This window comes from Dromiciops gliroides, chromosome 3 (assembly GCF_019393635.1).
Source record: "Dromiciops gliroides isolate mDroGli1 chromosome 3, mDroGli1.pri, whole genome shotgun sequence".
Classification (NCBI taxonomy): Eukaryota; Metazoa; Chordata; class Mammalia; order Microbiotheria; family Microbiotheriidae; genus Dromiciops; species Dromiciops gliroides.
Window position 1 is genome coordinate 617,849,212 of NC_057863.1, and position 22,032 is coordinate 617,871,243.

General features: G+C 45.0%; 1 protein-coding gene across 2 annotated transcripts in view; it reads left to right on the forward strand.

Moving 5' to 3' along the window:
• The window catches only part of PADI2 (peptidyl arginine deiminase 2), a 69,514-nt gene that overhangs the window by 21,291 nt on the left and 26,191 nt on the right, over positions 1 to 22,032 (forward strand). For both annotated transcript variants that reach the window (XM_043993292.1, XM_043993291.1), the window contains exons 4-9: positions 2,918 to 2,979; positions 8,199 to 8,316; positions 8,601 to 8,726; positions 18,698 to 18,876; positions 20,356 to 20,459; positions 21,586 to 21,697. In XM_043993292.1, the coding sequence (XP_043849227.1) occupies positions 2,918 to 2,979; positions 8,199 to 8,316; positions 8,601 to 8,726; positions 18,698 to 18,876; positions 20,356 to 20,459; positions 21,586 to 21,697 (701 nt within the window). The remainder of the gene's footprint in view (positions 1 to 2,917; positions 2,980 to 8,198; positions 8,317 to 8,600; positions 8,727 to 18,697; positions 18,877 to 20,355; positions 20,460 to 21,585; positions 21,698 to 22,032) is intronic.

Sequence of the window (22,032 nt, forward strand, 5' to 3'; positions counted from 1 at the left end):
AGGTGACAGGCAGGCGTGGATTGGGCTAGATAATATCTAAGGTACCCCTGAAGTAGGCAGAGTATCACCTCAGGAAACATCCAGTTCAACTTACAACTGAACAGGGAACCAGTTGTCAGGAATGTTGTCAGAGTCATCCAGTCTGAGCACAATGCCTGACACATAGTAGGTGTTTCGTAAATGCTAGTTGATCAGGGGCAGCTAGGTGGCTCAGTGGATAGAGCACTGGCCCTGGAGTCAGGAATACCTGAGTTCAAATCTGGCCTCAGACACTTAACACTTACTAGCTGTGTGACCCTGAGCAAGTCACTTAACCCCAATTGCCTCACTAAAAAAAAAAAAATGCTAGTAGATTCTCCACGGATAAAGAGCTCACTACCTTACAAGGCAGGGTAGCTAGGTGGTGCAGTGGATAGAGCACCCAGCCTAGGATCAGGAAGGCTCATCTTTGTTAGTTTAAATCCATCCCCAGACACCTAGCTGTGTGACCCTGGGCAAGTCACTGAAGCCTCAGTTTCCTTGTCTGTAAAATGAACTGAAGAAGGAAATGGCAAACCACTCCAGTATCTTCACCATGAAAACCCCAAATGATGTCACAAGGAGTCAGATTCAACCCAACAACCTCCTCCAAGGTGGTTCATTTCCCTTTTCCACATCTATAAATGCAGAGAGTTTTTCTTTATCAAGCCAAGATTTCCCTCATCAGCTTCTACCCACTGCTCCTTAGTTCTGTTCATTAGGGCCAAACAGAACAGGGTTATTCTCCCCTTTCACATGACAGCCTTTCAAATATTTGAAGACCATGAGCATGCCCCTCCCCCAGCTCTGCCCTGACTTTTCTCTAGGCTAAGGTCCCCAGTCCTTTCTCCCATCCAATGAAAAAGCGCGCATAAAATGCTTTGCAAACCTCAGGCTCTATGTGAATGCCAGCTAACTGGAGGAGGGAGAGCAGCAGCCACAGCAGATATTAGGATAGCAGCAGAACAGCTTAAGGGGACAGCTTTCAGTCTGGGTGGAGAGGTGGTGAAGTCAGGTGAAGAGACCACTGGATTCAAAGTCCTAAAATCCCAGTTCAAGCTATTATTCTGACAGAAGCTGGATGATCTTAGAGGAGTCAAGAATATTAATTACTCAGTTTTCTCTGGAGCCTTAAGGGGCATTCCCGTTCTTATAGATTTCTTTTTTTTTTTATTTTTTTATTGTCTACAGTTATTTTATTTATTTATTTTTTTAGTTCTCAACTTTTGTTTATACATGCTTTACAATTTCAGATTTTTCTCCCTCCCACCCCTCCCTCCCCCCTCCCCTAGACAGCAGGTAATCTGATATAGGTTATATCTATATATCTCTATACATATACATATAGATATATATATACACACACATATATATACACATAATAACATTAATCCTATTTCTGCATTAATCCTGTTACAAGAGAAAGAGTCAGAGCAGTGATGCAAAACCTCAAAATAGAAAGAAAAAAAAAAACCAACAGCACCCAAAACAAAAGAAATAATATGGTTCAATCAGCATCTATATTCCACAGTTCTTTCTTTCTTTTTTTTTCTTGGATTTGGAGATCCTCTTCTATCATGAGTTCCCTGGAACTCTTCTGTACCATTGCATTGGTGAGAAGAATATAGTCCATCACAGTAGGTCAACACTCAATGTTGATGATACTGTGTACAATGTTCTTCTGGTTCTGCTCATCTCACTCATCATCAGCTCACGTAAGACCCTCCAGGTTTCTCTGAACTCTTCCTGCTCATCATTTCTTACAGCACAATAGTATTCCATTGTATTCATATACCACAACTTGTCCAGCCATTCCCCAATTGATGGGCACCCCTTCAACTTCCAATTCCTTGCTACCACGTAAAGAGCAGCTATAAATATTTTTGTACATGTGGGTCCCTTTCCCCCTTCCATGATTTCTTTGGGCAAAAGACCTAAAAGTGGGATTTCTGGGTCAAAGGGTATGCACAGCTTTATCGCCCTTTGGGCATAATTCCAAATTGCTCTCCAGAATGGTTGGATCAGCTCACAGCTCCACCAACAATGCATTGGTGTTCCAATTTTCCCACAGCCTCTCCAACATTTATTATCTTCCTTTTTTGTCATTTTAGCCAATCTGATAGGTGTCAGGTGGTACCTCAGAGTTGTTTTAATTTGCATCTCTCTAATCATTAGAGATTTAGAGCATTTTTTCATATGGGAATAGATAGCTTTGGTTTCTTCATCAGAAAACTGCCTGTTCATATCCTTTGACCATTTCTCAATTGGGGAATGACTTGGATTCTTATAAATTTGATTTAATTCCCTATATATTTTAGAGATGAGGCCTTTATCAGAAGAACTGGCCTCAAAAATTGTTTCCCAGCTTTCTGCCTCCCTTCCAATTTTGGATGCATTGCTTCTGTTTGTACAAAAATTTTTTAATTTAATATAATCAAAATCATCCATTTTGCATTTTATAATATACTTCTTATAGATTTCTATCTCTGCACAATCCAGTCAATCAACAGGCACTTATTAAACACCAGGCACTGGGAATACAAAGACTTGGTTTTCTTATCTGTAAAATGGGAGTAAAAATGTTTGTACTCTTTGTATCCCAGGGTTGTTGTGAGGAAAGCACTTTGTAGGTTTTGGAGCACAAGGGATAGTCAGATCAGATCACGGTTCGCATAGATGACACCAAAATTCTTCCTAGCCCTAGTATGGGAAATAGAGGAGGCAAGGAGAAGAGAGGGGGCGAAGACCATTCAGGTGAAATGTAGCTCCCTCCCCTCCTACTCCCAGTGGAGAAGTGAGGGCCTCCCCCCACACACTTTCAGGTCACCCAGTCTGTCAGCTCGAGGACAGCCCCTGACAGGCCCAGGGCAGGAAGCTCAATGCTGTGTCTTCTCCACAGAGATCTCCCTGGATGTGGATGCAGACCGAGATGGAGTGGTGGAAAAGAACAACCCTAAGAAGGTAAGTAAGTACTCTTGTTTCCACCATGCCCAAGGGGGCTTAGTGCCCCATTGACTGGTGGGGTCAATCCACATGAAGGACTGGACTGAGTTCCTAATTGTGGGCGAGTCACCTCACCTCTGTTTACCTCAGTTTCCTTATCTGTCAAATGGGAGCAATAACAGCACCTAATTCCCAGGGCTGTTGTGAGAATCAAATGAGATAATATTAATAAGTTCTTAACACAGTGCCTAGTACATAGTAGGCACTTACTAAATGCTTACTTCCACTTTACTTCTCTGAATAAACAATGAGCAGAGACTTCATCTAGGTATTCATGGGGAGAAAAGAGTTCTTGCTTTTACTGTGTTCCCAGTCTGGGATGGAGCAGGGAGGGGGAGCTCTTTCCTGGTCTCAGGAAGCTCCCAAACCAATGTTGGGAGAAATGAATGCAAGAATGAATGCAAGAGGGGCAGCTAGGTGGCGCAGTGGATAGAGCACGGGTCCTAGATTCAGGAGGACCTAAGTTCAAATCCAGCCTCAGATACTTGACACTTACTAGCTGTGTGACCCTGGGCAAATCACTTAACCCCAAATGCGTCACCAAAAAAAAAAAAAAGAAAAGAATGACTGAATGAATGGTTTTTTTAAAAGTATGATAACTGGTTCTGGCACTGTCCTTGGTGCTAGGATACAAAAACAAACAAAACAAAACAAAACAAAAGGAAAAAGAAAAGAAAAGAATTTTAAATGGTCTCTGCCCTCAAGGACTATATTCCAAAAGATCAAATGAGGCAACATGTACAGCATTTTGCAAACTTTAAAGCACTGTATACATGCCACCTATTATTTTTATTTCTAGACATTACTTCTAGAAGAGGAGGAGAAAGGGTGGCCCTGTGCATGGGGAGGCCTGGCATGAAGCTGGACGGAGAGCAGAATGCTGGGTCTGGGTCGGGTCATATATGGAAAGTCCTTACCAATGAGGCACCCTGGGCCCCAGGGTGGGTGCTAGGGAGTCAGAGGCACAGGCTGGGTGGAAGGCATGGACTAAACATGGTCAGTCCCTGAACTCGGAGAGCGCCCATTTTACAGAGGCAGAAACCAAGTCCAGAGGACCTAAGTAACAATCTCAAGGTAAATCAGTAACAGAACTAGAACTAGACCCCCAGAACACCAGGTGCAGTATTCTCACAGGCCCTCTCTCTATCTTCCTATCCGCCTCTACACCAAGGAGTGAGGAGGTCATGAGACTGTGAGGAATGAAAGAAAGCCCAGCCTCCGGGGACAGGGCTGCCCTTTCCAGTTTAGCACCCAATAAATCGTGCTTCTCCGAGTCAGCCAAAATCGAAACCCGCCCCTGTAAAAAGCCTCATTGTCTAGGTCTCGAGCCAGAACACATTAAACGAAAGCCTGTCTGTGTAAGCCTAAAGCACGCTGGGTTGCTGAATGGGGAGTGGGAGGCAGGGGCCGGCATCCAAGGCTTTCATAAATGGGCTATGTGACCTTCGGGATGTCACGCCCCCTCTGCTGGACTCCATTTCTCCATATAGACAAGTGGTGAATTGACTTTCTCATCTCCTGATCTGCCCCTGACAGCTTCTGTGCCTTTCCGGCTCCCAATAAAAGAAAGACAGCTGACTGGCCAGCCTCTCAGAGGCAGGAGGGGACATCTGTGCTAGATCAGGCAGAGCCAGTCCCCAGAGAGTTGGCCCCTACCACAAAGCTTCTGGGGACTCACACTCCTAATACTCCCTCCCCTCTAGGCAAGGGACTATAAGTCCCCACTGACTTCTAGAAGACCTAGATTCAAAATCCCACCTACTTATACTACCTGGGACTCATTGGACTCTAGCTGTGTCTTCTATAAAATGAGAGGATTGGAACACCACCGTACTGTAAGAAATGTGATGGGGACAGTTTCAGAAAAGCCTAGGAAGATTTGTTTGAACTAATACAGAGTGAAGGGAGCAGAACCAGATGAACAATGTATACAATAATGGCAACATTGTAAGGCTAGACAACTTCAAAGGACACAAGAACTGTGATCATCCCAATGACCAACCATGATTCCAAAGGAATCATAATAAAACATGCCATTTACCTATTGACAGAGAGATGATGAACTCAGGGTGTAGATGGAGACATTTTCTGGCCATGGGCAATGTGGGAATTTGTTTCCCTTAACTATTCATGCTTGTTACAAGGATATTCTTTTTCTTTCTTTATCAATAGGTGATAGATAGGGAGAAGAAAGAAGGTGATTTTTTTCTTAATTGAAAAACAACTTAAAAAATTATAAAATGGAGTTTGTTTGACCTCTGAGGTCCCATCCAGTTCTAAATCTATGAAGCTATGGTGCTCAGACAGAAGAAACACCCCTGTCTTTTCCTAGAACCAAATCCCCTTCTCCAAGAAAATATCACCTAAGCCCCTTGCTCCCATGAGACAATGAGGTACCAGGGTGATATGGGGAGAGGGGGAGAGGCAGAGGGAACCATTAGTTCTAGAGTTAGGAGAAACCTGATTTCAGATCCTTCCTCTGACACTAGCTCTCTAAATCACAGGTAAGTCACTAATGGCAAGTCAATGGGCCTCAGTTTCTTCATTTGTAAAAAGGACAGGATACTTGTAGTGCCTGCTACACGGGGCTGTTCAGTGAACCACTGAGCCTTCATTAAGCACCTACTATGTGCTAGGTACCATGCTAAGCTCTGAAAATGCAGCAACAAAAGAGAAAGTTTCTGATGTTCAAGAGGGCTTACTTACATTCAAATGATTGTGACAATCAAGTGAAGTAATATCCGTAAAATGCTTTTCAAATCGTAAAATACTATATGTCAGCCACTTTAGGGGTCCATTTCTGTGATTTTGTTAGGATAGGGATCTAATTCCCTCCACAGATACCTGGGAAATTGAGCCTAGTAGGTTCCTTTTAAGGGTTCAAAACAACAGTTCAGGGAGTTCAAGCTAAAAAGTCTTTGGTATTGGGGGCAGCTAGATGGCACAGTGGTAAAGCACTGGCCCTGGACTCAGGAGTACCTGAGTTCAAATCTGGCCTCAGACACTTGACACTTACTAGCTGTGTGACCCTGGGCAAGTCACTTAACCCTCATTGCCCTGCCAAAAAAAAAAAAAAAACAAACAAAAAAATGAAAAAAAAAGTCTTTGGTGTTGCTTTAAGCAGTAAATAATTGCCCAATTGTGTTGCAACTTTATTTTCACTAAAAAAAAGTTATTTTCATCCAACAAAATTTGTGAAATAAAGTAATTTAATGAAGTGAGGGTGTGAGGTCTTGCTAGATGACTTCCAATTTTTGCAGAATGACCCAAATAAAATATAATTAGAGTGTAATAGTGTTATATTTAGAGTTTGATAATTATAAGTAGAATAAATGTTTATATTTTATAAGTATATAATGTAAATTTTATTTTGGTGCTTTGGAGAAAATGTTACCATTGTACTTATTGAAAGCACTTAATAAATAAAACTAAAAGAATATTATAAGTAGTATGTTAAATTACCTTGAGGATTACTAAGACATTTTGTGGTTGTTACTGGAAGGAGATAGGAAAATACAAACCTTGGGAATCACTATAAACAGCTAGTTTCATTTAATAGGATTTAGTTTTTTCCCAATTAAATGAAAAGACAGTTTTCAACATTCATTTCTGTAAGATTTTGAGTTCCAAATTTTTCTCCCTTCCTCCCTTTCCTCTCCCCTCTCCAAAACAACAAACAATCTAAGTTATACATGTGCAACCACGTTAAACATATTTCCATATTAATCATGTTGTGAAAGAAAAAAAAGAACAAAAGGAAAAAATCACAAGAAAGAAAAAAGGAAAAACAAACAAAAGAATGAAAATAGTATGCCTTAATCTCTGTGCTAGTTTAGTTGAGATTATAGATTATCAAGTGGGGTTTGAGCTCAGGTCTTCTGAATTCTAAAGCCAGTCCTTTTTCTAATGTGTTCCAAGTGGAGACCCCAAAGAGTGTTATTATTTATTAATAATGAGGGAGGGAATAAAATACTAAATAAAAAATAAAATTCTACAAGTTCTTGTGACCAAAAAAATAACATGTATAACCTGTATCAAATTGCTCGCCTTCTTCATGAGGGGCTTGGGGAGGAAGGGAAAGAATTTGGAACTTTCAATAAAAAAAAAATGTTGACAATTGTTTTTACATGTAATTGGGGGGAAAATAAAATACTAAATTTAAAAAAACAAAATAATAAGGGAGAAAACTTGGTGTGGTGGAAAGAATGGTAGATAGTCAGAAGACCTGAATTCAAGTTTAGCCATGAAATCAACTGGTTGTATATATTAGCAAAGTCATTTAATGTCTCTGGACCTCCATTTTCTCATCTGCAGAATGAGGTGCTTGTTATTGTTCAGTCATTTTTGAGTCATGTCCAACTCTTCATGACCCCATGTGGGGTTTTCTTGGCAGAGATACTAGAGTGGTTTGCCATCTCCTTCTCCAGCTCATTTGACAGGTTAGGAAACTGAAGCAAACAGGGTGAAGTGACTTGTCCACACAGCTGGTAAGAGTCTGAGGCCAGATTTGAACTCGGGTCTTCCTGATGACAGGCCTGGTGCTCTATCCTATGCACCACTTGGTTGCCGATAGAATGAAGAGGTTGAGTTAAAAGCATTCCAAAGTCCCTGCTAAGTCTGACATTTCATGCCTATGAGGCTGTGATGATGGCTGTTAATTATAGTTGACAGTTTATGAAGGTCTTTCACATGTATGAGCCTTACAATAGTCCTGGGAGGTAAGATGTATCTTAAAATTCCCATCTGAGGGGGCAGCTAGATGGCACAGTGGTTAAAGCACCGGCCCTGGATTCAGGAGTACTTGAGTTCGGATCCGGCCTCAGACACTTGACACTTACTAGCTGTGTGACCCTGGGCAAGTCTCTTAACCCTCACTGCCCTGCAAAAAAAAAAAAAAAGATAAGTATAGAACAGAGAGCTTGGGTTCAAATCCAGTCTCTGCTGCTTATGACACAATCTCTTTCCTTGCTCTGTGCCTCAGTGTCCTACATTGTAAAATTAAGGAATTGGTCTGGATGACTCTGAGGTGCTTCTAGCTCCAAATCCCATGAGATCTCCCTATTCATGGGCATCAGAAGACATGCCTTGTAGATGTGGGGGAGTCAGTGGGAACTGGCCTTCCAGGGGCAAGAGCAGGCTTGCTACTCACACGCTGGTCTGGCTCCCTTTGTCAACAGGCATCCTGGACCTGGGGCCCTGACGGGCAAGGGGCCATCCTACTGGTGAACTGTGACAGGGAAATTCCCTGGTTGCCCAAGGAAGACTGCTCTGATGAGAAGATCTACACCAAAGAAGGTATGAGAGATGGCTCCAAGGGGTCCTTTGGGTGGGGGGAGAAACATGTCCCCTGGGGAGAGGAGGAGGGAAAAGGGACATCTTTTTAGCCTTTTTCTTGGGAGCCAAAAGGGAACAGGGGGACAGCTTGAGATAGCTGTGCCTGGTCATCCTGATCTGAACAGGTACAGCACCAAGCTCTACATTGTATCTCCTGGGGGACAAGAAGAATGGAGGGCACAGGCCGAGGGACCCCGACAGTATCCCCGTCTCCCTGATCCTCCATCTTCCCTGTCCCCCTGCAGACTTGAAGGACATGTCCCGGATGATCCTGAGGACCAACGGCCCCACTCAGCTCCCAGCAGGCTATGAGATGGTTCTCTACATTTCCATCAGCGACTCAGATAAAGTGGGCGTGTTCTATGTGGACAGTGAGTGTGACCCCCGCCTCCCGGTCCACACCGGTTCCCACACCCACAGTCCCAGATGCCCCTCCAGGCAGACACTCAAGTCAACAACTGAAATTTACTGAGCCACTCCCATAGGCCCAGCCCTATGCTGGCCATGTGCCCTGACCACAAGGAGTCCCCACATGAAAGAGCCCTAAATAAGAAAGAGATAGCAGGATATGATCAAGGGCTGATTCACCAGAAAGATCTCAGAAAATGTCAGAGCAGAGAGGGCCCTAAGAACATGGAATGTCAGAGCTGGGATGGCCCTTGGAACACAGAATGTCAGATCTGGGAGGGCCCTTGGAACACAGGATGTCAGAGCTGGGAAGGGCCTTGGAACACAGAATGTCAGAGCTGGGAGGGCCCTTAGAATATGGAATGTCAGAGCTGGGAGGATCCTTAGAACACAGAATGTCAGAGCTGAGAGGGCCCTTGGAACTGTAACGATTGGAATAATGCCACCTGCTGGATACTTACTGTAGAAGAGTTCTGCCCATGAAGGGAAGGTCTTTGAGGGCAAGACCAGGAGTCTTTTCTTCAGGATTCAGGAAGTGACGCGGACTAGTGGGAGGAGGAAGGAAGAGACTGGCGCTCTTTCCTGAGGATGCTGGCGGAGAAGGGAGCTAGAAATGCGCTCTCCCTTTAATAGATAGAAATCTAGGCCTTTCTCTCTCTCTTTACCAAATTCTTATTCTCCTTAATAAATGCTTAAAAGTCTAACTCTTGCTAAAGCTTATAATTTATTGGCGACCACTCATTAGATATTTTAGACAGTTTAGCTAGAATTTTAGCCCTTAACAGAACACAGAATGTCAGAGCTGAGAGGGCCCTTAGAACACAGAATGTCAGAGCTGAGAGGGCCCTTAGAACACAGGATGTCAGAGCTGGGAGGGCCCTTAGGACACTGAATGTTGGAGTTGAGAAGGTGCTGGTTCAAAGATCTAGTTTTCCAGAGGAAGTCACTGAAACTCAGAAGGGGGAAATGACCTACCCAGGGTCACATACTGTATTTTAGTAGAAGATCCTGAACAGGCATAGTCCTTTCCAGGGTTTTTCCAGCCCACCACAATTTCTTCACTTGTTTCCACTTTTCTTTTCTTATACCTCCATAATTGATTTAATTCAATAAACATTTATGAAGTGCCTACTATGTGCCAGGCACTGTGCTAAGAGCTGAGGGTACAAAAAGAAGCAAAAGACAGTCCCTACCTTCAAGAAGCTTATAATCTAATGGGGGGGGGGGAACATGCAAATAAATCTATACAAAGCAAGGTGTGTGTGCGTGTGTGTGTGTGTGTATACACACACACACACACACACATATGCATTGTATAGATTTATTTGCATATATATCCTATATAGCAGTAGTAGGCCTCCACCAGTCGTGGACGACCATGGATCAGCACCTTGAGATTATATATATATATATATTATATATATATATATATATATATATATATATATATATATATATATATAATATGATATCCTATATATATGATAAATGGGAAATAATGAATAGAGGGAGGGCACTGGAATTAAGAGGGGTTGGGGAGAGCACTGGCCCTGGATTCAGGAGGACCCGAGTTCAAATCCGACCTCAGACACTTAATTACTAGCTGTGTGACCCTAGGCAAGTCACTTAATCCCAATTGCCTCACCAAAAAACTAAAAAGAGGGGCTGGGGAAGGCTTCCTTTAGAAGTTGACATTTTAGTTGGGACCTAAAGGAGACTAGGGAGGTCAGAAGTCAGAGTGGAGGAGGCAGAGCATTCCAGGCATGGCGGGGGGACAGGTAGAGAAGATGCCAGGAGTCGGAAGATGTAGTGCCTTGTTTGAGGACCAGTCAGGAGGCAAGTGTCAGTGGACAGAAGAGGTCATGTTGGGGAGTAAGGTGTGAGAAGCCTAGAAAGGGTAGGAGGGATAGGAAAGGTCTTGAATGCCAAACATCATTGCCCTCTGGAGAACACAGGGAGACACTGGAGTATTGAGTAGGGGGAGTGACTGAATGGAGGATGGACCGGAGTGGGGAGAGACTTGAGGCAGGCAAATTCACCAGCAGGTTATTGCAATAGCCCAGGCACGAATTGATAAGGGTCTGCACCAGGCTGGGAGCAGTGTCAGAGGAGAGAAGGGGACATATTCCCAAGATATTACAAAGGTGAAATCAATGCTCTTTGGCAACAGCTTGGATATGGAGGGTGGGAGAGAATCAGGAGTCCAGGATGACTCCTAGCTTGTGAGCCTCAGGGACTGGGAGAATGGTGTTGCCCACAACAGAAAGAGGGAAGGTAGGAGGTTTAGGGGGAAAGGTAATGAGTTCTGTTTTGGACATGTTCAGTTTAAGATGTGCACTAGACATCTGGTTTGGGATGTCTGCAAGGCAGACATGGAGATGCCAGATTGCTGGTCAGGTTGGGGCAGGAAAGGTGGATTTGAGAATCTAATTAAACCCATGGGAGTTGATGAGATCACCAAGTACACTATAGCCAGAGAAGAGAATAGGACCAGGGGCAGCTAGGTGGCACAGTGGATAGAACACCGGCCCTGGAGTCAGGAGGACCTGAGTTCAAATCCAGTCTCAGACACTTAACACTTACTAGCTGTGTGACCCTGGGCAAGTCACTTAACCCCAATTGCCTCACTAAAAAAAAGAAGAAGAAGAAGAAGAAGAAGAAGAGAATAAGACCCAGGACAGAACCTTGAGGGACACCTATGGTTAGAGGGTGTGAGCTAGAGGAAGATCCATCAAGGAAACTGAGAAGGAGCAGTCAGAAGGGTAGGAGAAGAACCAGAAGAGAGAGTGTTCTCCTGAAAACCTAGAGAGAAGAAAGTGTCAAAGAGGAGAAAGTGACCCACAGCGTCAAAGGCTGCCCAGAGGTCAAGGAGAATGAGGATTGAGAAAGTGCCATTGGATTGGGCAGCTAAGAGTTTCATTGGTAGCATCATAGAGAGCAGTTTCAGTGGAATGATAAATTCAGAAGCCAGATTGTAAGGGGTTGAGGAGAGAAAGTGGAGGCACTGATTGTACTTGGCCTATTCCATATGTGCATTGGAATACACTGTAGTGTTGGGCGGGGAAGGTGGGGGCGGACATTCAATATTCCATATTTTGACCAAAGTGTCTGTGAGAGACAAACTTCATAGAATCCATAGAATTAGAGCTGGAAGGAATATTAGGGGCCTTCAAGTTCAACCCTTTCATTTTAACAGATGAGGAAACTGAGGCACACTAAGACATTAAGTGACCTAACCCAGCTAAAAAGTGTCTGAAACTGGATATGTAAATTATCTTCTTAGCTATGTCCACTTGGAGAGTGTCCGTTTTCTCCCTCCTTGATGAGCTTCTGTCTGACTGAAGCCATATTTACAGGGTTCAAAACAAAGTCCCCAAAATTAAGTTTTAAGGTTTCTTGGTTTACCAAACCAAGATCTGCAGGGTTAATGGTGGCAGATCAGGCTTTCTTTCACCCACCCAGAGTACTGAAATGTTGGTTGGTTGGGAAGTACATCCTTTAAGAGAATCTATTTTTCTCCAAAAGTTTGGGGCTGAGATCTCGCTCCAATGGCTCCAGGCCAGATAAAGACTGTGTGGGAGGTTTCCTTTGGTTAACAAAGAAAACTTTCCTTTTTTTTCCCCCTAAGTATTTCTTGTTCACAAAGCTCCAAGCTAATCTCTAGAGAATTCCATTATAATTAAATTCTGACACTTCCATTCTTAGTCTGATCCCCACAAACAAAAGACCCAGACACTTTCTTATTAGTCATTAAGTTTTCTGAAGCCCAGGACTTCATTATTCATTAAAAATAAGCAATGGGATGGGGGGGGGGGGGCCCAGCATCTAGGTGGTGCCTTGGATTAAGCACCAGACCTGGATTCTGGAGGACCTGAGTTCACATCTTGGCCTCAGACACTTGATACTTATTAGCTGTGTGACCCTGGGCAAGTCACTTAACCCTCATTGCCTCAGAAAGAAAGAAAGAAAGAAAGAAAGAAAGAAAGAAAGAATAAGCGATTGGTTTAATGGTGATACGTGGTACCTAGAGTCAAAAAGACCAGAGTTCAATTTCTGCCTTAGACAGGGGGGTAACCCTGAGCTAGTATTTAACTTCCCTGAGACTTAGTTTCATTTGTAAAATGGGGTTGACAGAACCCACCTTGCAAAGGTGATGTGGGAATTTAATGAGATAATATATGTAAAGTGATTCATGAACCTTAAAACACTATATCGGGGGTTCTTACTCTGAGATCCATGAACTTTTAAATATATATATTTATAATGTTTATAATATATTTTATATATTTTTATATATATTTATATATATATGATCAACCTATTTCAACATAGTGGATTTCCTTTGTAATCCCGTGTATTTTATATTTTATATTTTAATTCTGAGGAGAGCTTCACAGGCTTCTACAGAATGCCCAAGGGGTCCAGGACATCAAAAAGGTGAAGAGCCCCGACCTCTATAAACATGGATTTCATTCTCAGCCCGGGACCTGGCTCAGTCCTCTTCCATCCCCCAGGCCCCTACCGACCTTCTCCAACTAACCCAGGCCAAGGTCTCCTCTCCTTGGGGCTCTCCTTCTCTGTATTCCCAGGCCACAGCTGGGGGGCATGGGAGGGGGGGGTTAAGAACCTGCTGATCCAGACACCCCTGAGAACTAGGGCCCCCACTGGAGTTAAGCCTATTGTGAAGCTTGGGGTCATTCAGCTAAGGAAAAGAGGACATAGCAGGGAAGTTGCTGGGAAATTGGGGAGGGGCAACTAGGTGGTGCAGTGGATAGAGCCCTGGCCCTGGATTCAGGAGGACCTGGGTTCAAATCCAACCTCAGACACTTGACACTTACTAGCTGTGTGACCCTGGGCAAGTCACTTAACCCCAATTGGATGTCAGACCTGGGAGGGGTCTTAGAACACAGAATGTCAGAGTTGAGAGGAACCTTAGAACCTAGAAATCTGCCTCTGATATGCACAAGTCAGTTCATCTCCTTTGAACAAGACAAGCATTTCCAGAGACATCTATGTTAATAGAATGAAAGAGTGAGTACAGGGGGCAAAACTGTTTCTTACCGACCTGGGGCCAGACTGGTACTTGTCAAAGGAGCAGCCAGTGTCAGGCTGGGATTCCTGAAGCTGCAAGACCAAGCTATAAGGGCCCTAAAGGAAGCCAGGTAATACAGTTGTTATAGAGTTAGCCCCGGGAGTCAGAAAGACCTGAGTTCAAATTCAGCCTTATTTACTGAGCAGCAACCCATGTAACCTTTCTCTGCCTCTGTTTCCTCTACTTTAAAATGAGGCTAATAATAGCACATGCACTAGGATTGTCTTGGTAAAGAGCTTAGCATAGTAGGAACTTCACCAATGCTTGTTTTCTTCCTTCCTTTCACCAAAAGCCCCCTTGCCAGGAAAGTTCCACTGATTTACTGAGGGCTGATGCTAAGAATATTCTCAGAACATCCAAGAACCTGAGGCGCCGGCCTTGTGTTCTCAGACAAGGTCCTTCCCCCTCCCTGGGTCTCAGTTTCCTTTCTATAAGGAGGAGAATTAGACTGCATGTTTTCTGAGGTCGTGTCCAGCTCAGACATTCCATGATTCTATAGCCAGGGTTAAAGACCTACCTACATTGCCCCATCTGACACCACAGATTGCCCCAGGGAGTCTATGGAGGCCAATGCCAGATGTCTGCCGCTCTCCTGATCCACCCTCAACTCCAGCCAGCTCCCAAGGGAGATGAGCCCAGAGGGTGTCGAAATTCCTCTGGGTACCAGGCTGACACTACTGTCCAACCTGGACCAGAGATGTTGATGTTTATCCTGTTCCGGGCCAGGTTGTCATGAGGATAGGGCAATTCTTGGGTACCATGAGGGTAAGCCAATAGGGCTCAAATGCCCCCTGGGGCAGAGTGTTGGGAAGATGGGCGGGAATCTGCCCTCCTAACTCTTGGGGCTAGGGAGACACCAGCCTGGTTGTGTACAGTGGGAGTCCTATCATTTCTAGCCTTGACCTAATCAAGGCAGAGAGGTTTAGTGGGAGGGTCACTGCACTTAGAACCAAGATCTGGATTCAAATCTTACCCTTAGCAGCTACATGACCCTGGGCAAATCATTTAACCTCTCTTCCTCTGTTTCCTCATCTATGAAATGAAGGGTTGGACTCCATAGCCTAAATGTATGACATTATGAGCACAAGTTCATGTACTCTTCATCTATTGTGTTGGGTGCCTGATTGTTGGCATGTGTTCTCCTCCATTCGAATGTGAGCTCCATGAGGGAGGGAATCATGCTTTTTGCCTTTCTTTGTATCCATCTGCAGCACTTAGCCCCGGGCCTGGCAAGTCCAGTCAAGTCAACCAGCACTTATTAAGTGTTTATTTTGTGCCAAGGTGCAGTGGCTAGAGAGGCAGGAAGGCCTGAGTTCAAATCCAGCCTCAGACACTTACCAGCTATGTGATCTTGAGCAAGTCACTTAACCCTGTTTGCCTCAGTTTCCTCATCTGTCAAATGAGCTGGAGAAGGAGATGGCAAATAGCTCCAGCATCTCTGCCAAGAAAACCCCAAATAATGTCACAGAGTTGGACCCGACTGAAATGACTCAATGATAACAAAAATTCGGGGCTGGGGGTGGGGTGGGAATCAGGAAAGACCCCTATCTTCTGTATGCCCAGTGCTATGCTACTAGACATTGCTGCCTGTGTGTCCTTAGATGAGTCATTTCCAGATGTAAGATGAGAGGGGTTGATTTCAGTAGTCTCCAAGGTGCCCCCATCCCTCTGTTCTGTGATCCTGGGATGAGAGCCAGCTGATGGAGAACAAGGCTGACCTCCGACTCTGGCTCTGGGCCAGAGGCCCCATGACACGGGGCAGCTCAACAGAAGGGCATTGTTGGTCTCTGCTGGGAGAGAGAGCCAAGAGAGAATAACTAGGAGGGTTCTGATGGAGAGGCGGGGAGCTGGTCTCCTCCGGACAATGCCGAGATTGTCCCTACCAGCAAACGTCTGCGCGGATGGCAGCCAAGGGCCCTGAAAGAAAAACTACATTAAGATTCAGAGGCTCAGGTCCGTCCCCGGCCGCTAAGGGAGGGATCAAGATCTGCAGATGGCCCTGCCTCTCCTACCCAGACTGATGCCCGGCTGTCTTCTCTAGGCATCCCTGGCCTCTCCCAGGGAAAGCAGTCACTCAGCCCAGGATCTGGTGTCTGCAGTGGACATGACTCAGCTTTCTCACCGCACTGCCCCCCCCCCGCGCCCTCTGACCTTTGGAGCTGGAGATTTCCCCAGAGTATCACTGAGAGCATGGGTATAAAGCCTGGCAGTGCCATTGTGCCCATGGTAAGATGGGTAATTGCCCGGATTAGCCTGGCCTTAGCACCTTCCGGTGAAATAATTCAGTCGGTGGCCAAAGTGGAAAAGATGATGGAACATAAAAGTTGGAACCCAGGTTGTCACAACCGAGAACAGCCTTAGAGCGTTACCAGGCATGGGAGTAGGAAGAGACCTTACTTAGAGTAGAAAAGGTTAAAAAAGAATCAGCAGGGGCAACTAGGTGACCCAGTGGATAGAGCACTGGCCCTGTATTCAGGAGGACCTGAGTTCAAATCCAGCCTCAGACACTTAACACTTACTAGCTGTGTGACCCTGGGCAAGTCACTTAACCCCAATTGCCTCAAAAAAAGAGAGAGAATCAGCAGGTCTAGAAAGCCCTCTGTCCTCACCACCTTCTCCTGGGAATTCCCGGCTCCTGATAGGTTTCACCTCAAACAGCACCTCCTCCCAGAGACCTCTTCTCATTCTCCCAAGTATGGGATCATAAGCTCTTAGATCTATAGCTAGAAGGGACCCTAGAGGTCACTGAGTCCAGACCCTCATTTTAGGCAGCTGGTGACACAATGGACAGAGCACTAGACCTGGAATCAGGAACACCTGAGCTCAAATCTGACCCAGACACTTACTAGTTGTGAGTGACCTTGAGCAAGTCATTAAGCTTTAACTTCCTCAGTTTCCTCAACTGTAAAACAGGGATACTAATAGCACCTCCCTCCCAGTACTGTTGTGAGGCTCATATAAGATATTTGTAGGGGGCAGCTAGGTGGCACAGTGGATAAAGCACTGGCCCTGGATTCAGGAGGACCTGAGTTGAAATCTGGCCTCAGACACTTGACACTTACTAGCTGTGTGACCCTGGGCAAGTCACTTAACCCCCATTGCCCTGCAAAAAAAAAAAAAAAGATATTTGTAAATTGCTTAGCACAATGCCTGGCACATAGTAGACATACATTTAGTGTGTTTCATTTCATTTTTTACAATGAGTCAAGTGAGCCATAGAGAAATTAAGTGATTTGTTCAGGGTCACTCAGCTTGTAAGTGTCTAAGGTAGAATTTGAACTCAGGTCTAAGTCCATTGGCTCTGTTCACCACTAAACAACTAGTTGCCCTAGCCGTTGGTAGTGCCAAGAACTCTGGTTCCGATCATAGTGTGTTTTTGTCATATATTTCCCTATCTGTAAATAGGATGTATCCCTCGGCGGAATGTTACCTTCTAGAGGTGTCTGTATCCCTGGTACCCAGCACAGTGCCTGGCATATTTTTTTATTTTTTTCGGGGCAATGGGGGTTAAGTGACTTGCTCAGGGTCACACAGCTAGTAAGTGTCAAGTGTCTGAGGCCGGATTTGAACTCAGGTACTCCTGAATCCAGGGCCAGTGCTTTATCCACTGCGCCACCTAGCCACCCCTGGCATATTTATTTTTACTGGACCAATGGACCATATTCATAAAGATATAAAGAGAGGGAGGGAGGGAGGGAAGGAGGGAGGAAGGGAGGAAGGAGGGAAGGAGGGAAGGAGGGAAGGAAAGGAAAGAAGAAAGGAAGGAAGGAATATATACATATATGTGTGTGGAGAGAGAGAGAGGGAGGGGGAGAGAGAGAGAGAAAGAGAGAAAGATGGATGGATATTCACTAGGGTGAAAGACACCCATTAAGGACACTCCCTCTACCATTGCCCACTGGCATTTCTTTTTCAACCAAGAGAATTGGGTTGAGAGTTGCACAGAACCCATAGTAGAAGCTGAATGAATTCTTGCCAATTGACTGGTTGGAAGACCTTCAAGGCAGGGTGGTATAGTGGGAAGAACACAAGATTTAGAATCGGAGACTTGAGTTAAAAGTTTAGCTCTCCTGTTGACTGGCTGGGTGATCTTGGGCCAGTTATATAACTTCTCTGGGGCTCTATTTCCTTCTCTGGGAAATGAGAAATTGAAATAAATGACCTCTGTGGTCATTCCCGACTCCAAACCCTGTGATCTTCTAGCCCAATCCTTCACCAAGGAGGAAACCGAGAAGCACCAAGGTGCCATGACTTACCCAAGGTCACACAGTTGATCAGAGACAGATGGCACTAGAACTCAGGCTCCTGGATTGTTCCAGGATATGTTGGCAGGAGCAGCTAGGTGGCGCAGTGGATAGAGCACCAGCCCTGGATTCAAGAGGACCTGAGTTCAAATCCAGCCTCAGACACTTAACACTTACTAGCTGTGTGACCCTAGGCAAGTCACTTAACCCCAATTGCCTCATCAAAAACAACAACAACAAAAAAAAGCAGGATATGTTGGCAAAGATACTTTTTATGTCCTGACTATAGGGCAAACGCCTCTTCTCCCCTGTCTTCTCTCTCCCTCCACACTCAGTTATCCCAGTCCCATTTAACAATTCTTTTCCCAGGGGGCAGCTAGGTGGCATAGTGGATAAAGCACCGGCCCTGGATTCAGGAGGACCTGAGTTCAAATCCAGCCTCAGACACTTGACACTTACTAGCTGTGTGACCCTGGGCAAGTCACTTAACCCTCATTGCCCTGCAAAAAACCCCCAAACAAACAAATAGAATTATCTTCCCACCTTGGTATGGGCCCCTCCAAGTCTTTCTCTTGCTTACAGTTCGTATCCTTTGCAGACCCATTCTTTGGCCAACGTTACATGCATATCCTCGGCCGGCGGAAGCTCTTCCACGTGGTAAAGTACACAGGCGGCAAAGCTGAGCTGGAATTCTTTGTGGAAGGCCTTAGATTCCCCGATGAGAGTTTCTCGGGCCTGGTTTCCATCCATGTCAGCCTGTTGGAACTTCTGATGGAGGTGAGAAGGTTTGGGCTATGGGAAGGAATGGGAGGTGAGGGAGAGCAGAGGAGAACTTCCCAGGAGGCAGAAGAAGAAAGGAGAAGGAGGGGAAGAGAAAGGAAAGAGGTGGCCAAGGTTAGAAGGTATCCCCAAAGCCAGGTGGGCCATTCTCCAAGATGGCGGGACTCAGGACACTACTGTTCCCCTCCTTCCCAGAAAAGGGCCAATCAGGTCAGGCTCTTGGGTATGAACTCCCGCCAAGTAAACCCCGAGCCTCAAGTCTGCCCTCAATCTCTGCCTTAAGTCTCGTCCTCCAATTCCACTGAGCCTTAAAACCTCTAGAATCGTGTCTGACAATTCATTTTATACTTTTAAAACTTAGAGACTATCTGGTCCAATCCATTTTACACCTGAGGAAACAGACGTGAATTGGCCTGCCCAAAGTCACTTCAGAGAGTAAGTGGCAGCATCAAGATTTGAACTCAGAGCCTCTGCCTCCCAACTTCTTTTTCCTCCATACCACTGAAAATGGTTGACCAGAAAGGGTTCCTCTCTGGTCCTCCCATTTCCATAGTGTTTTAAAGTTTACAAAGCCCTTAGCCTCATGTAATTAGGGTTATCATCCCCATTTTAGACATGAGGCAATGGATGTGACTTGCCCAGGGTCACATGGCTAGGAAGCAGCAGAGTCAAGTGTCCAGAATCCAAATCCAGCCCCTTTCCCTACTCCCCATGCTTGTTTACAATACTAAGAAACCCACGGTGAACCAGGTTTTTCTGAGCTCTGATGCTGGGCTGGTTTCTAAGGCACTAGCCTAATTCCTGCCCTTATGCCCCTAAATCAATGTATGTCTAGTTCTCAAACAATCTACTCAATTGTTCTGTGAGCAGCAAACTCTAATGAAACAATGTGTCCTATGTGCTTAAATGAAATTGCTCTCATTTCCATAGGGCTTTATTGGGTTTTTAAACTTTTTATTAAGGTCTTTTGATTTTTTCCAAATGTCACCTTCCTTCCCCAACATATCCCTCTCCCCCTCCCACCCAGATAGCCATCCCTCATAATAAAGAGTTAAAAAGGGGCAGGTGGTGCAGTGGATAAAGCACCGGCCCTGGATTCAGGAGGACCTGAGTTCAAATCTGGCCTCAGACACTTGACACTTACTAGCTGTGTGACCCTGGGCAAGTCACTTAACCCCCATTGCCCCGCAAAGAAAAAAAAAAGTGGAGAGAAGGGGGAGGAGTTTTGTCCTTGAAAGAGGGCTAAGGTCTTTTATTTCTATGCTGCCAAAGAACTACAAGCACTGTTAGGACCCTCCAAATTCAGCACCCTAGGGCAAAGTCTTGATAACCCTACCCTAGTTATTGATTTACTGAGGAGCATTGTCCTAGAGAGAGGAGAGCAGTCATCATTTTGAGCCACTCACTACCAAATCTTTGATGATTTAGCCAGAGGACATCCTAGTTACCACTTTCTCTATCCATTCTCTCTCCTAGGGACTTCCTCAGACTCCAATCTACACAGACACAGTGACTTTCCGAGTGGCCCCATGGATCATGACGCCAAACACACTGCCTCCAGTATCAGTTTTAGTGTGCAGGTAAGACACAGACCCAGCCAGGGTGTGGCCAACTTGGAATTAGCAGAAGTGTTCTTTTGGTCACCTGGGACCCTCCAAGTCTACCCATAGAGGAGGTTCGATAAAGCTTTAAGAGGTCATGGGGAGGGGCGGCTAGGTGGCGCAGTGGATAGAGCACCAGCCCTGGATTCAGGAGTACCTGAGTTCAACCTCAGACACTTGACACTTACTAGCTGTGTGACCCTGGGCAAGTCACTTAACCCCAATTGCCCCACAAAAAAAAAAAAAGAGGTCATGGGGAAGTTCTGGTTAGCCCTCAGGAAATAAGCAAGGTCTTCATCTTAATGGGACATCACATTGCAGCCATGTTAGGGACCCCAGCCAAGCTGTCCCCTCTTTCCCCACTGCAAGAGTGATGGAGGTTCCACTGTAATCAATCAGGCCGTGTCAGTTGAGGATGGAGAGGTTGACAGGACTGCCCCATGGAGCATTAATTTACCAATCCCAAAGGAATGAGCACTCAAACCCATGTTAGCCAGGCCATAGAAAGAAATGAATGAAAAATAATGTAGAATTTAAACTCAGAGAAGACAGAAACCACGTCCCTTTGTTTGTATTCTCAGTGCCTAGCCCAGTGCCTGGCACGTATTAGAAATTTAATGCTTGTGGATAAATAATAGATGCCCTGGGCTCAAAAAAAAAAAAAAGACATTTCTAGATGTTGTTGGGTCCACCCCCCTCACTCTAGAATGGTCCCAGCAAACAGATCCTAGTCTTCAAAGTTTGACTGGATTTGGAAGAGATGAAATACCCTTCAGGGATATTTTTCCCATTTTTTCAGTTTGTCATTGCTGTTTGCACCGAGTGAGTCCATGGGTTTAGGAGATAACTCAAGTTATTTCCTTGAATATTTTGAGTCATTTTTCAGTCATGTCCAACTCTTCTTGACCCCATTTGGGGTTTTCTTGGCAAATATACTACAGGGGTTTGCCATTTCCTTTTCTAATTTCCCTGCATGTCCTTTTAAAGACCGACTAGAGGGGGGCTATGTTCACCCATGTTAACCCAGCTGTTCCAGACAGTGAGCATTGGTCTCTCATTGCTCTTCCCTCCTCACCCTCTCCCTCCTCTCTCTGACACTGCTCAGCATGAAGGACAATTACCTGTTCCTCAAGGAAATAAAGAACCTGATAGAGAAAACTGACTGCAAGCTTAAGATCTGTTTCCAATACATGAACCGTGGGGATCGTTGGATCCAGGTAAGAAGGCTCCAGCAGGTACAGAGTCAGAAATAGAGGGGGCATTCTTAATAACTAACTAGCATTTATATAGAGAGGAGCTCTAAGACTAGCAAAGCATTTTACTTATGCTACTATGTTTGATCCTCACAACAACCCTGGTAAGGTAGATGGCAGGGGGAGGTTCTTGGTGGGGTGGTTACATTCATTTTTTTAAATTTTAAGAAACAAATTCTCTCCCTCCATTAATAAGGCAAACAGGGGGGCAGCTAGGTGGCACAGTGGATAAAGCACTGGCCCTGGATTCAGGAGAACCTGAGTTCAAATCCGGCCTCAGACACTTGACACTTACTAGC